Raw genomic sequence first — 16,206 nt, forward strand, 5'->3', positions numbered from 1 at the left:
TTTATATGAAGGATGATTAAGAGTTTGTACATATCTTAATCAAATAGTAAGAAATTTTACTATTTATTCATCTTATCTTACTTCTTTATTATTTGTATATAATAAGAAATAATAGTAATTTGCCCTTAAATACAACGAAAATAGGATTAGAGAGGATTTTGCATTCTTATGTGCAAAGAGGATTTGGATTTTCCAAATCCAATCCGTTACATGTTTTGAAGCGAGTACTGATTGGAAAATTTAGAGAGTAGATAAAATCTAAAATTTACAAAACCCTTTCTAAACCCGGTCTGTTGCCATTCCTACAAAACATCTACACCAGGAAGGATATTATCCTTCAAAACTGGCTACATATCCTAACTCCCAGTATTTACTATTTAGCATATTGGTGGGATCAATACGTGATACTATGAGCCTTATTCGATATTAATTAATTAATATAATAACAATTTAAGTTTAACTGACGACATTTACAAAAGAATAATGAAGAATTGAAGATAGACTAAACTTAGGGCTCTGTTATGCAAGGGCATCAGCGTTTCTGTTCCGTGTGTCTCGTAAAAATGGGCAACATATCGTTTGAGTTTGGGTACCAATCCATGGATCCATACTAATCAGATCGGGTATATCGGGTCGGGGATCTGAGTGACACAATTGATGGCACCATGTCACCTAAAACAAAAATAAACCCTGATAAAAGTCCTAATTAAATTGATAATATTTTCTGTTGCTAACAACTATAATTTCAGGTGTTATTGTAATTAAATAAACGCAAAGAAGCCAACTGGGCCATACTGTGGTGATGTCCTCAGATTCTCACAAGTCACAGTGCAGACTTGGCTCAAATTTTAGTATTAAAACTTCAGGTCATCCTCTAGTTTTGTTCAACTTTGACTGCCGGCGGTCACCCTTCTAAATGTGTCATCTACAAGCTGATGTGCCTATGTCAGCTTCCACGCTTCTTTCACTGTATTCTCGGATGGTTTGACTTTGTCACGTAAGCTACTGATTTGACGAATCCGGTTGAGACTTGAAATTCAGCCGTTATCATGAGAGTGGGCAAATTAGTAATTGCCTTTGAGTAAAAATAAAAGCAAATTGGTGAACGTGCTGTGAATGTGTCTAACCCATAAATTCTCTCAACAGGAAAAGTTCTTGGTTTCCACCTGTTGGATTTTAATCTCATAAGATATTAAATCCAATGGGTTTGATTGGTCAATTACATGAGAAATTGCACATGTACACTTGTTTGAAAAAATCGGTTTTTCTCTTATAAAAACCCAATTTTGAACTTGTCTCACATTGGAAAATTATAAGTTTTGTTTTCAATATTTCAATAGGAGCTGATTTACACTCCTTAGAATTAGTAGAGGAGAGTATGGGGATTCGATACCGCGCAACACGTGCGCGCGTGTTTGTGGCGCAATGAGGTTCTTTAGAGACGCACTTTGCTCACACCCGCGTGGCTTGCGATGGGCGGCTATGGTTTTGGTACGTTGATGACCGTTGATCACCATTAATGAGATCAACGGTCACGATTCGATCGGGTGTGATCAAGAGGCACAATTCAAAGTTAACAGTCACCAACTGTTAACAACTTTTTAAACAGTCACAATGGTTGAAATTGTGACTGTTCAAGGTGCCTTCTCTAAACCAACACCTACCTTTTCCTCATACGTCTTCACAAGTTATTTAAGGAGCATGAATCAGACTCCAAAAACACAATTTCAAAATTCACTATCTCTCTCTCTCTCAATCCGGTCTGCTACAGTCTCACAGAAGGTTTCTTTGGAGACTTTTCAACTTTGCTGGTTGCAGATTCTCGCCCAAGGCTCTATTGTATCCTGGGAACGAATTTGCCTATAACCCAATAGCAAACTCAGTAAAACTGAGTGGGGGCAAATAACGTTCTAAAGACAGTGTCTTCAGACGCGCCTCAAAGCTTCTCCTCCAAAGTTACAGTGACCCCATCTTCCCCAACAATTTTAGAACGTTATTCTGCAATGGAGGCGGAAGCAAGCATGACTTCGATCAAAATGATGAACCAAGATCTTGTTTGACTAGACCAGTTTGACGGAGCAAATTTCAGCCGATGGCAAGACAAGATGATCTTCTTTCTAACCACACTGAAGCTATACTATCTGTTGGATCCGAATCTGCAATCACTTCCTGAACCCACTGACAAAGACTCTGAGAAACTAAAGAAGGAAATAGCAAAACGGGAAGATGACTCACTTCTGTGCCGAGAACACATACTGAATGCCTTATTAGACTGGCTCTACAACTTCTACAAGGAACTTGCATCTCCAAAAGAAATCTGGAAGGCCCTGGAATTCAAATACAATGTGCAAAAAGTAGGTACGAATAAGTATCTTATTGCATAATACTTTGACTTCACCATGAACGACCATAAACCTATACTGTACCAAGTTCATGAACTACAGGTGATAGTCAATAAAATTCGATCCCTTAACATCATCCTTCCTGAATCTTTTCAAGTGGGAGCAATCATTGCCAAACTTCCACCCTCTTGAAAGGATTACAGGAAGAAGCTTCTGCACAAGGCTGAAGAATTTACCTTGGAGCAAATACAGCAACACCTTCGTATTGAAGAAGAGTCCCGAATTAGAGACAGTAGGGATAAGACCTTGACCAGTATGCTGAACTCTAAGGTAAATTTTGTGGAAAACGGATCGAAAAAGACTAACCCTGCATTACAAGTAAAAAAGATGGATGGGAACTTCAAAAATAGCAACAATAAGAAAGGATCCTGCTATGTTTGTGGAAAGAAGGGGCATTATGCCCGAATCTACCGACATCGGAAAGGCGGAACCAAGTCTGCAAACATGGTAGAAGACAATCTCGTGGCCATGATTACTGAAGTCAACATGGTAGAATCGTCTTTTGGATGGTGGTTTGATTCAGGCGCCACAGTCCATGTTTATAAGGACAAGTCCTTATTCAAGACATATGAAGAAGTGACTGATGGCCAGGAGGTATAGATGAGAAACCAAACATGTGCCAAAGTTGCTGGAAGATGCAACGTAGAGTTGAACTTCACCTCCGGAAAGACACTGGCTCTCCTGAATGTTCTCCATGTTCCTAACATTAGAAAGAACTTGGTCTCAGTAAATCTTGTTTGTAAGAGGGGATTCAAAGTTGTCTTTGAATCCGACAAACTAATCATATCCAAGAATGGGATGTTTGTTGGAAAGGGATATGGTTGTAATGGTATGTTCAAATTAAGTATTAATGAAGGAAAAATTTCTACTTATATTGTTGATTCTTTCTCTTTATGGCATGATTGATTAGCACACTTGAATTTTAAATCCATAAAGAACATGAGCAAACTAGGTATAATTGCTTACAGTAATGAATCAACTGGAAAATGTGAAATATGTGTAAAATCTAAAATGGCTAAGAAACATTTCCCTAGTGTTGAGAGAAATTCTCAACTTCTAGAACTAATCCATTCTGACATCTGTGAACTCAATGGTGTATTAACTAGAGGAGGCAAGAGATACTTCATAACATTTATAGATGATTTTTCTAGGTACACCTATGTCTACCTTATGAGAACTAAGGATGAAGCATTTGACATGTTTAAACTATATAAGACTGAAGTTGAAAATCAACTAGAAAAAAAAATTAAAATCTTTAGAAGTGATAGGGGTGCTGAATACTTTAAAAATGAGTTTAATTCTTTCTGTCAAGAATTTGGAATAATACATCAGTGTTATGCTCCCTATACCCCTCAATAGAATGGCCTGACTGAAAGGAAAAATAGAACACTTACAGAAATGATAAACTGCATGTTATTAAAAGCTAAAGCACCCTTAAACCTATGGGGGGAAGCACTCCTAATACCAACACTTACAGAAATGATAAACTGCATGTTGTTAAAAGCTAATGCACCCTTAAACCTATGGGGGAAAGCACTCCTAATACCCTGTCATTTACATAACAGAATTGTTTCTAGAGTTAATAACAAATGCCCATATGAATTATGAACATGAAGAAAACCTAATTTAGCATATCAAAAAGTGTGGGGCTACTTAGCATATTATAGAGTTCCAGATGCTAAAAGAACCAAATTAGGACTCAGAGCTAAGAAAAGTATGTTTGTTGGATATGCAGAACATAGCAAGGCCTATAGGCTTCTAGACTTAGAGTCCAACATAATAATTGAAACTAGAGATGTTGAATTCTTTGAAAATAAACTGTATTCTAAACCTGTAGAAAATGAATCTACAGGAAATGATAGAGAAACTCAGATCTCAATACCTGTTGATAATAATGAGACTGAAAGAAGAAATGATACAACTATAACACCTACAATAGGACTTAGAAGATGTCAAAGACAAAGAACAGAGAAACACTTAGTTTAGATTTTATCTCTACTCAGTCAATTGTATTTTTTGTTGAGGCTGATAGAGAGAAGATTTTAAATAAAATACCCATTATCCCAAACATTGAAAATGATCCAAAAACCTATAGTGAGGCCATGACCTCTAAAGATGTTGCCTTTTGGAAGGAACCTATAAATGATGAAATCGATTCAATAATGTCAAATAACACATGGGTACTAGTAGATCTGCCTCTAGGATCAAAACCAATAAAATGTAAATGGGTGTTTAGAAGAAAATACAACACTGATGGAACTGTGCAAACTTTTAAGGCTAGATTGGTAGCCAAAGGATTTAGTCAAAAGAAGGGATTGATAACTTTGACACCTATGCACCAGTGGCTAGAACAACTTCTATTAGAACGCTTATAGCATTAGCATCCATTTATCACTTATCTGTTCACCAAATGGATGTTAAAACTGCTTTCTTAAATGGTGATTTAAATGAAGAGGTTTACATGGAACAACCAGAAGGATTTGTTCTTCCCGGAAATGAGAAGAAAGTCTATAAACTGGTTAAATCACTATATGGATTAAAACAAGCACCTAAACAGTGGCATGAGAAATTTGATTCCTGCATTCTAGTTTTTTGTTTTAAACATAATAGTGCTGATAGATGCATCTACTCAAAATTCACTGAAAATTATGGAGTAATTGTGTGTCTTTATGTGGATGATATGCTTATTGTGGGTACAAATATGGTTGGCATAAATGAAACTAAAAACTACTTATCCTCTATTTTCAAGATGAAAGATTTAGGAGAAGTAGATACCATATTGGGAATAAAAGTTAAAAAGCATAGTAAGGGCTATGCACTAAGCCAATCACATTATATTGAGAAAATACTTGAGAAATTTAAGCATTTAGGGTTTAAAGAATATAGCACACCATATGATTCTAGTATAAAACTAGTAGAAAATACTGGTAGAGCAATTGCACAACTTGAGTATGCTAGTGCAATAGGAAGCATGATGTATGATATGCTTTGTACCAGACCTGATATTGCATTTGCAGTAAGTAAACTCAGTCGGTTTACAAGTAATCCCGGTGCAGAGCACTGGAAGGCAATTGGGAGAGTTCTTGAGTATCTCAAGAGAACCTTGGAACTTGGCTTGTTTTATTGTGATTATCCAGCTGTACTAGAAGGGTACACTGATGCAAGTTGGATTGCCGGTAATGGAGATAACAAGTCCACATCTGGATGGATTTTTGTCCTTGGTGGGGGTGCGATCTCTTGGGCATCCAAGAGACAAACTTGCATATCTCACTCGACCATGGAATCCGAATTCATAGCCTTAGCGGCTACTGGAAAAGAGGCTGAATGGATTAGGAATTTATTATTGGATATAAAACTTTGGCCTAGTCCTATGCCTCCAATTTCCATTTACTGTGATAGTAATGCAACTCTGTCAAGGGCCTACAGTGGTACCTACAATGGTAAGTCCAGACATATAAGTCTGAGACATGAATTTGTTAGGCAACTGATTCAAGATGGAGTCATCACTATAACCTATGTGAGGTCAAGTAAAAACTTGGCTGATCCTCTTACCAAGGGTTTAGCCAGAGAATTGGTAAGAATGAAAACCAAAGAGATCGGATTAAAACCCTTTACTTAGTCACTTGTAATGGTAACCCAACATAAATTGAAAAGCCATCAGTGTTGGGTTTAATGGGTAACAACAAGTTACAGCAATGTGACTGTTAGCACTGACATTGAGAAATTTCCCATCACAACATAAACAGTGTTGTCCGTTATGATGAGAGGTTGAGATAAACTCTTAATGAAGTTCTGAAATGTGTCAAATAACGGAGCACATAGTGGAACTTCACCTATGTGAACATAGAAGTGGTGCCACTTCTCATGAGGGTTTGGGTTTGCTCTCGGGATTGTTCATGAAACCAGGACAGAAGCACATGGCCATAACAGTGCTGAGCAAAATTTGAAACTCTTGCAGAGACTGAACATTTTTATGTGTATAGGTGTCTCTGGTCTATCTTGAGAGTAGTTGGTTTAATGTCTTACCACCAATAACTTTGACAAGGCTTTGAGATAACTATACTAACAAGAGGTTTAAGTTGATAAACACCTTTTGTATGCATAACTGTGTCATAGTAGTTTGGATTGAGAGATAACTATGTAATTGACCAATCCATGTGGAGGATTGTTGGATTTTAATCTCATAAGAGATTAAATCCAATGGGTTTGATTGGTCAATTACATGAGAAATTGCACCTGTACACTTGTTTGAAAAAAACAGTTTTTCTCTTACAAAAACCCAGTTTTGAACTTGTCCTACATTGGAAAATTATAAGTTTTGTTTTCAATATTTCAATAGGAGCTTATTTAGTAGAGGAGAGTATGGAGATTCGACACTGCGCAACGCGCGCACGCATGTGCGCGCGGTGTGTGGCGCAATGAGCGCTTTAGAGGCGCACTTTGCTTGCACCCGCGTGGCTTGCGATGGGCGGCTCTGGTTTTGGTACGTTGATGACCGTTGATCACAATTGATAAGATCAACGGTCACGATTCGACCGGGTGTGATCAAGAGGCACAATTCAAAGTTAACAGTCACCAACTGTTAACAACTTTTTAAACAGTCACAATGGTTGAAATTGTGACTGTTCAAGGTGCCTTCTCTAAACCAGCACCTACCTTTTCCTCATACCTCTTCACAAGTTATTTAAGGAGCATGAATCAGACTCCAAAACCACAATTTCGAAATTCACTATCTCTCTCTCTCACAGTCCGGTCTGCTATAGTCTCATAGAAGGTTTCTTTGGAGACTCTTCAACTTTGCTGGTTGCATATTCTCGCCCAAGGTTCTGTTGTATCCTGGGAACGCATTTGCCTGTAACCCAATAGCAAACTCAGTAAAATTGAGTGGGGGCAAATAACGTTCTAAAGACAGTGTCTTCAGACGCGCCTCAGAGCTTCTCCTCCAAAGTTACAGTGACCCCATCTTCCCCAACACCACCAACCAAAGTTAAACTTAGTAGGTGTTTGGCATTGATGTTGTTTTTGAGAAAATGGTGGCACATAGGTGCTATATCAGAGAAAGTAGTACTTCAAACTATTATTTTTGAATTGTTGTTGACCCGGACGGTCAGACTGTTTGGCCTGGGAACCGCCCAGGCAATTGGTTACGTTTTACCCCAAACCCGGTCACTAGCCAAAAACCATTAAATCAGTCAATGACCCATTGACTTGAGCGGTCAACCCGTTCAACTGTTTTGACCATTTTTTATTTTTAAATTTTTGTCAAAATGGGTCATCCTTACGAACCTAACGGTCGACCCATTCAACAGCTTTGATCGTTTTTTTATTTTTAATTAATTTTTTAATTTATTTGTTGGAACGGGCCATCATTTCTAACTGGACAGTCGAACCGTTGACCTGGAAACCGGTGGCTAGAACAGTTTCGTTTTCATGTTGTTTTTTAAAACCATGCTTCAAACAATGCCCTCTTGTTTGGTACCATTTTTTCAAAAAAAAAAAACGTTTCTCCAAACCACACCTTGGAAATCAGGAAAGTGTGGTCTAGAGCAATGCCAAATCTAATGTTTTCTAAGAAAACGTGCATTGCTGCCAATGGTGGAATTATGCGACATGAATGTGGCATCATCTTGGACGTTGGATAATATAGATCAATGCATATTGAAAACATTGTTGCTAGCATCGGTACCAAATAGAACTAGTGTTGTTTTCCTCAGAAAATGCTTATGTGACAGCACCAATTCCAAACAAAAAATAAGCATCATTTTCTAAGAAAACGATGCTTACAACTCTATATGCCCAACACCGTTTTTATGAGTGCGATGTTCCCAACACCGATGCCAAATACCTACATAATCACTTTGGTAGCAAGGTTCAAAGTATCGATACCGTCAGATGTATCTTTTAGTCCTCATTACATCTTTTTACAAGTGTTTTTGAGAATCTATTTTTTTAAATAAGATATATAAAAATATGTTTAAAACCAAAATTTGAAAAGAAAAATTTTTAAAAATAAAAGGTGTATGGTTTAAAATACAGATACACCTTTGTCGATCTACAAAGGTGTATTGATACTTTGAACCATGTTTGGTAGTCGGTCCACGAGTACGCTAAGGCTGAGGCTATTGGTGGTTCTCCTACTATACAAGTAGGGGTGGATTCGAGCTGAATACTTGGTTATTCGAGCTTGGCTCATAGGAATAGTATTATGCTCGAGCTCGAGCTAGAGACTTGAGCTTGAACTTGGCTCAGATCATAGCTTGCAAGTTTGAGCTCGGCCCGTCTTGAACTCGACTATAAACCAATTTTTTTTAAATAAAAATAATTATTATGCATAAAATTATTTACTATTATACATAAAAAATAAAATATTATTATATATAATAAAATTATTTATTATATATTTAGTTAATACAAGGTTTGCGAGCCTCATGAGCCAAGTTTCACTGGGATCAAGTTCAACTCGATTAGCAAACGACTATATACTGGGTTTGAATTCGGCTCGAAACTCGGTTTAAACTAAGCCAAGCCAAACTTTTCTTGAGTCAAGCTCGAATAACTTGTAAACTTAACAAATATGTATAGAAAACGTTCCTAATATATGGTTAGATGTCATATTCACAAAGATTTTACTTGTGAAGTATATGGGCTCCGTTTCATTGGGGATCAGTTAGTTAGGAGACTGGATCTCCTGCCCACGAGAATTTTGCCCACACCTATCCACAATACACTACCCCCCATGAATTGAAAATATCTCCCCCTACATAATATTATGGAGAGGATGAAATATTTTCCATATATGGTTACGATAAACATGAACAGAATTCTCGTGGACAGGAGATCCGGACTCGTTATCAGGATCGTTTACTTTACTGGATCCCCAATGGATCGGTTGCAATTACATATAATCGGATATATTGGGTCAGAGCCGATTGTCCAATTTTGTTTCCGTTTCTCAATATTTCTTGTTCGGTCAGTTCCGATTCTATATCGACCTAATTTGTTGACCACCCTAGGTGTGAGGTTGGTGTGGAGCCCGCTCTATGAGGTACAAATCCAATTCTCCAATATGCAAGTTTCCTCGTAACAACGAATGAGATGATCCCACGTCAAATGATGGCCTACGTAAGATGAAAGAGATTTTTTTTTTTTTAAATTAAAAACAGAGTCTCTGCAGTAAATAAGATAAAGAAAAGAAAAATAAAAAACGGAATCTCCAAATTATAGCAGATAACATTGGTTTTGACATCACCGTCAAAAATATTCTTGAGAGTTGGGAGGTGATGAGAGGACGGTGGACTCCCATTAATTTTTGTCAGGTTTATACACTAGGGCCACCAAACGGAGTCTTGGCTCTTGCAAAGTTGCACAGTTGCTTGAAGATAACGTTATAATTTACTGATCTATTGTTTGTTATTAGATTCGTGCTTCCACCCAAAACAAAAACAAAATATTTGTGGAATGCCGGTGTTGAATCCAGAAAAAACGCGCATATAAGAGAGATCGAATTTTTAGGCCAAAAGTCTCAGCACCCAATACACGTTTAGTTGGTTACTGGTTTTTGAATTCTACGGGTTTCTCCCAAATCATGGCTTTAGATGTCTTGACATTTTTTTTTTCTAATGAATAAATAAAATAAAAAATTAACAAGTAAGAAAATGCATAGATGGCTGTCTTTGTCTAACATGTTCAATGAGCAGTATATAGTGTAAACGGATCGAATTTGAATTGAATGGAATCTGGCAATATTCGAATTGAATTCAATCTGAAATTTTGATATCTGATGGATATTGGAAATTAATGTTTGGATTCAAATTTGATTAAGTATTCGAATATTTGATTCAATTTGAATTCGACCAATTAATTATTTTAGGTAATTAATAAATATATAAAATAAATATTATATATATATAAATTATTTATATAATTTAATTATTATATGTATAAATTATATAAAATATTTAAATATTTCATATATTATATATAAGAATTAAATAATCAGTCGAATTCAGATATTTATTGAATCGAATCAAGTCATGTCCGTATTTTATTCGCTTATATTGAATTTTGAATTCGAAATCAGATTTTAGAATACCATTGACACCCCTAATGAGCACTTCTATTCTAGGCTGGGATTGGGAATTTGGTAAATTTTCATTACATGACAAAGTTGTCTTCGCCAAAATTAAAGAGACAGTGATTTGGAAATTTTTTTAATATGGTTTAGTTTGGAAAGCATGTAAATACAAATAAATATGGTTCAATTTGGAAGGAGTACAAATACAATTTTGTAGAGTACAAAACCTTATATTTTTTATTATTTTGTATGCATTTGCACTGTATATATTTCGTGCAAAATCTTGTATTTGCACTATCTATGTTTATGTATTTATATTATTCTTAAACTGAGCCTAAATTTTTTCTTAGAGATGGCAAAATTTTCTATTTTTTTTTTTATTCTTATGGAGTCATAGAGATCCACCCTGAACGGGGTGCAGATGGGGATGACTTTCCTCATGGGGATGGAGATGGAGAAATTTTCATCTCCCTGAACGGGGTGGGGAGAACACCACCCGACCCCACCGAGATCATTACTTAGTAATTGATGATTGTGTTTATTACTTAGGATTTATGTTGAGTAGTTGTGTCAATTAGTTAAAGGGTCAGTTTGGGAAGAATGTGTATAGCAAATATAAATATGTACAGTGACAATACAAGATTTCACATTTATATAGTTGTATTTATTCTCTTTGCAAATCAAGTCTAATGTAAAAATATGGTTGAATATGTTGATAGGATTGTAAATTGTAACTAGTTTATTTTTAAATGTTTTTAGAACAAATTAGAAATAAAAAATAGTGAATATGGCATTAAAAAAGGGTTGGGGGTGACTCCCCCATCCCCACCCGTCCCATTGCCATTTCTATTTCTCTTAACAACTTTTAGATATTCTTATTACCTCTATGGTTCTACCTCCAATTTTAATTGGAAATTTGTACTATTGAATATTAGATGTTTTTCGCCTCCAACTAGGGCATCTAATGTCTAGTAGCTTAGATGGTCACTCAGTGTCTCTCTATATAGGCATGGGATCTAATATATAATTATAGACTTGGAACTGGAACTGTTCTGACTATTGATTTTTGGGTCGATGGTTCAACCATTTGATTCGAACGAATGGCCCATTCTAATAAAAAATAAAAAAAAAATTAAAAAGCAATAACTATGATTGCAACATATGTACCCCATGACAATGGGTCTCACATGCACCCTGTTATATTCCCACCCTTGGCCCCTGATTTTTGTCTTGATTTCTAAGTCCAAATGACCATATGAATAGATTTGTTTAATATTTTATTATATTATTTCTCCTCTTTCTTTCTCTCTCTTCTATACAAATATACAATACATTGGGTTGTCAACTGATTGGGTCTAGACCGAAACAGGGTGGTCTCATTCCTGAATCCATTCTTAATTGGAACAAAATCACAGACTTACAATTGTCTAGATAAATAATCCGGATACTCAAGTCTCACCCAATATAGACCTATTATACTAAAAACTATATTTATTTATTTAAATAACTGAAAACTTAAAATTTGATAATAAAAGCGATAGTGAAATATTAAATTATTTATATGTTAATAAAGTAAACATTTTTAATTAATATTTTCTTATATAATATCCATCAAATTTATCATTTCAATCATAAAATATAATAAAAATTATAAAAATATTAGGAAAACTTTAAATATATATTTAATAAAACAATTCACGATGATTTGGTTAACCGACAATTTTTCTTTTAAATTAACCAAAAATCAAACCGATACCACCGGTTTTTGCAAAACATCAAATTAATCGATTCAATTCGGTTCGTTTTTTCAGTTTTTCATTCTCTCCCCCATTCAACTGGTTCAGGTAAAAACAGGAAGGCCAGTTTTTCTAGAGCTCTAGGCATATAGTCACTCTTTTTTTTTTTTTTCCCACTTTCTCCAACCCTAATCCAAAAATTGGAATAGGATCATCTGTGTACCCAAATACTTCGTAGCCTCAGATATATATTCCCTTCTAGATTATGATGAAACCTTGACGAAGAAAACGCGGAAAAATCAACCACCCTTTGACCTCTACTGTCTAGACCAACGGGGCAAACAACACTTTCAGACCACTAGACACCTCGCTTTCATATCAAAATGACATAAATGCCCCTTACGAAGTCCCAGGAACTTTCAAAAAAAAAAAAAACAACGCTCCGCCAGCAACATGGAATTCGTGTGGGCGAAGGAATCGAAACTCTCTCCTCTCTCTGTCTATATCTGTTTCTCTCTGTTATAAAATCACTCGTGTCAAGTGTCAACAATATGAACAAACCCAACTCCAGTTGTGGAGTTTAGAAGGCAAGAAAAAACTTCTCACGCTCTCTGCCTCGGGTCCCTTTTGATGGGGATAAAACGCTGGCCTTTCAAGAAACTAGGCAAGTATTCATGGCCATGGAGGTTTCGCAGCTCTGGGTTTCGATGGAAGCGCTTGGATTTCCATCTCTCCTTCTTTGACGATGTCCTCTTCAAGATCCTCTCTGTCTTCGAAGCAATTTTTCTCGTATCTACTCTCTGTTTCTTCTACCTCTGCTGCGGTTGTCATTTTTGATCTGTAATTAGAACCATATTCACGAATATATAATTTTTCGTTTTTTTTTTCTGAAAAATTTGCTGTCTTTCGTATTTCCCAAACCCATGACCCCCAGCACTGCCCATGAGGGCTTGATTTGATTGGCATTGGAGTCATGGGTGGCGCCATGGCTTCTCGTTGTATCGGCAGGTTATGCGCTGAGAGTCTACGCTCCAAACCCGGAGTATGCCCTTTTTACGATTGCTGTCCACCTGTTTGATGTTGGACCTGTAGTTCTCGGTGTTCTAATCGCCTATCGGCCTGAACGAGGGTGTATTGGGTAGTTGACGCGCCTGTGTCTGGTGGTTATATCGTTACCGGAAAAGGGAAATAGGCCATGTTCGCTAGTGGGATTACGGTGTCGTAAGGTGGTTGGTTGTCGCCATTGTTTGAGGTCATGGGATGGGCAATGTATGTTGGTGGAGCTGGATGTGGCCAGAGCTGCAAGATTGAGAACCAGATGATGGTGGGTGCTAATTTGGTTGCGTTGAGCGAAGGAGTAGTGTTTGTGGGGCGATCGAGCTGGAACCTGGAATTGATTTGAGGCAGTTCTTGGATTCGATAGGGGGCAGAGATGCACGCTCTAAGGCGTTGGATTTGTTTTGGGAAGAGGATGACTGGAAGGGAATGGGTCTTGATGGGCCAACGGGGTGGTGGTTTTTCCCAGAGCAGCCTTCTCGCAGCATTTGTTCTCGAGTATGGTGGCTAATGGAAGATGGGAAACTTAGCAAGTTAGAAATCATGGTCTCATTACTGCCATTGAGAAGATAAATGCAGAGTGGAGAAAGCTTTGTCCCATGAAAAACTGATTGGGGGCTTTGAAGGTATGAGGAGGTTGTTGAAGCCTGATCTGGTACTTGTAGTTGGGTGGATTTCAGCTGGGTCTTGGGGGTGTCTGTAATTTTCTTCATTTGAATAGACTTGTCAGAGTTTCTTGTTGATATAATCCTGTAAAGCTTTTCAGGTTTTTGTTAAATTTGTAAGTGTTTTCTTCATTGTAATCATTTCTTCTTTTCTCCTTTCTTCATGTACTCGTAAATTTCCTCAAAAACTTGAGAATTTAACCCATTTTGTCGATTCAAGTAGAGAGTGACTTTCTTTCCTCAGATTTTTAACTTGTAAGATGGAGGTCTTTCAGTTTGTGAAATGCATTTATATAGATCACAGAGTAGGAAAAGACTTGAACAAAATGATGTCTAAACCCAAATAGTTTAAAGAATTTCATTTGGACCCGAATTAATTGTTCGATTGTGTGTTAAGACTGCAGAGAGAGACTTGATCAAGAATCACTGGTAAATCTAGTTTGCCCGCCCCAAGCAATACCAATTGCCACCAACACAATGCGCCCCGCAGAGGTTTCATACATGTGTTTGGGGTGTGAACTGTAGGGAGCCAATCCGAACTTGGCTGTAGTGTCGTATGGGTAGGGCCTGTAGGGGTGCAAGTCGGGCGGGTTGGGCCGGGTTTATGATTAACCTAGGCCCGGCCTAAAATTTGGGCTTAAGGCCCAAGCTCGGACTAAGCCTGATTTTTCTAACCCGAGCCCAACCCATACTATAATTTGATGAACTCGGGTTGGGGTTAGGCCCGAGTCGGGTTTAAGTTGGTTAATGAACCCATTCTAAAATTATACATATATACATATATATAAATATGTGTATAGTTGGGCCGGGTTCGGGTCAGGTTTAGGCTACTTAAGGGCGAAGCTTGGCCCTGGCCCGAAAAGTAAGAAAGCCTGATTTCTTGGATCCGAGCCCAGCCCGAGGACTGAAAATCTAAGCCCAGCTCATGTAAATTTCAGGCTGAACCGGTTAGGGCTTGGGTTGGGCCTACCCAAGTTGCACCCCTACGTATGGGTAGTAGATTTGGACGCAAAGAACCTGCCTTTTGCTTGTTTTTTTCTAAATATGAGAACTACACTACAGCTAAAAGGAAAAGCGACGCATGGTTTAATGGAGTGTACATTCGTCCTGCATATCTTCCTATATATCAAATCAAAGGATTAACATATATTTTAAATGCCCTTCACTCCTCCTATACCGTTTTTAATATATTAAAATTTATACTAAATTTTAAAACAAATAAAAAAACATGGGTTAATGGTTTCTTCTTCCTCTTTGTCAAATAAAAAAAGGGTTTAGAGTCCATTATGTTTGTCATCCACGGTGAACCAACTAAGTTATTAGCACTTGAAGAGTGGCAGGCACTGCACTTCTGCACCTTCCCGTCAAATGGAACCCTCTCTGTATGGCCAATTAAAGCTCACATTTAGCCAATACAAATTTAATTCCATGACCTCCTTGGCGATACTCCCTCTGATCCTGTTATGAGATAAGTCCAAATATTCTAGGCTCTTGGGAAGCTTCACCCTGAAAAGATTAAAGTCGAACTCATTCCATGGCAAGTCCAATCGCAACAATGTTCCGTTTGTTTTGAATAATGCCAACACATCTCCTATAAACTTGTTCTTACTAATTAAGAACCAGAAAGCTGGTTCTGTGAAAGGTCAAAATGAAGGAGGCAATTTTGTGATATCCAAAGTGAGTTAGTTGGGAATGCTTGTCAATTTATTACCTCCTAGGCCCCAGAAGTTCTAGTTTGGGAAGATTTGCTATGGAAGCTAGAATTGGACAAGAGAAATTGTTGTATGATAGATTAAGGAACCGGTGGTTTTGCAGTTGGTCAAGGAATTCCAGAAGTCAAAAATCTTATTAGTTGTTTTTCTGCTTATTAATATTCAACTAATTAAAGAGAAAATTCTTTTTTATTTGACAAAGAGGAAGAAGAACCCTTAACCCCCTTTTTTTGTTAGTTTTAAAATTTAGTATAAATTTCATATATTAAAAATGGGATAGAAGGAGTGGAGTACATTTGAAATGTCTGTTAATTTCATTCTCACATGTGAAATTTAGGCATGAGAGGGTATTGACATGACACCCTCTGATTTGATGTACATAAAGATCTGTAAGGACGAATGTGCATGAAATCTGGACTCCCTATAATGACCCCAAGCGTCAAAACAAATAAACTTCAGCTTAGCACCAACTAGATTTGGACTTAAAGTATTTTGATCATTACCCAACCCTAATGGTTCCAGCCAGTTTGCAGCAAAATTAGCTTCTCTGAATGCATAGAC

General features: G+C 37.1%; 1 protein-coding gene across 1 annotated transcript; it reads left to right on the forward strand.

The window, feature by feature from the left end:
• Positions 1–12,696: 12,696 nt before the first annotated feature.
• On the forward strand, positions 12,697–14,155 carry LOC148862090 (uncharacterized). Its single transcript, XM_088941234.1, has one exon. The coding sequence runs from the start codon at positions 12,843–12,845 to the stop codon at positions 13,047–13,049; it is 207 nt and encodes a 68-aa protein (XP_088797360.1). The 5' UTR covers positions 12,697–12,842; the 3' UTR covers positions 13,050–14,155.
• Positions 14,156–16,206: the final 2,051 nt, after the last annotated feature.

This window comes from Nelumbo lutea, chromosome 4 (genome assembly GCF_056320005.1).
Source record: "Nelumbo lutea isolate HS-2025 chromosome 4, American lotus-T2T, whole genome shotgun sequence".
Taxonomy (NCBI): domain Eukaryota; kingdom Viridiplantae; phylum Streptophyta; class Magnoliopsida; order Proteales; family Nelumbonaceae; genus Nelumbo; species Nelumbo lutea.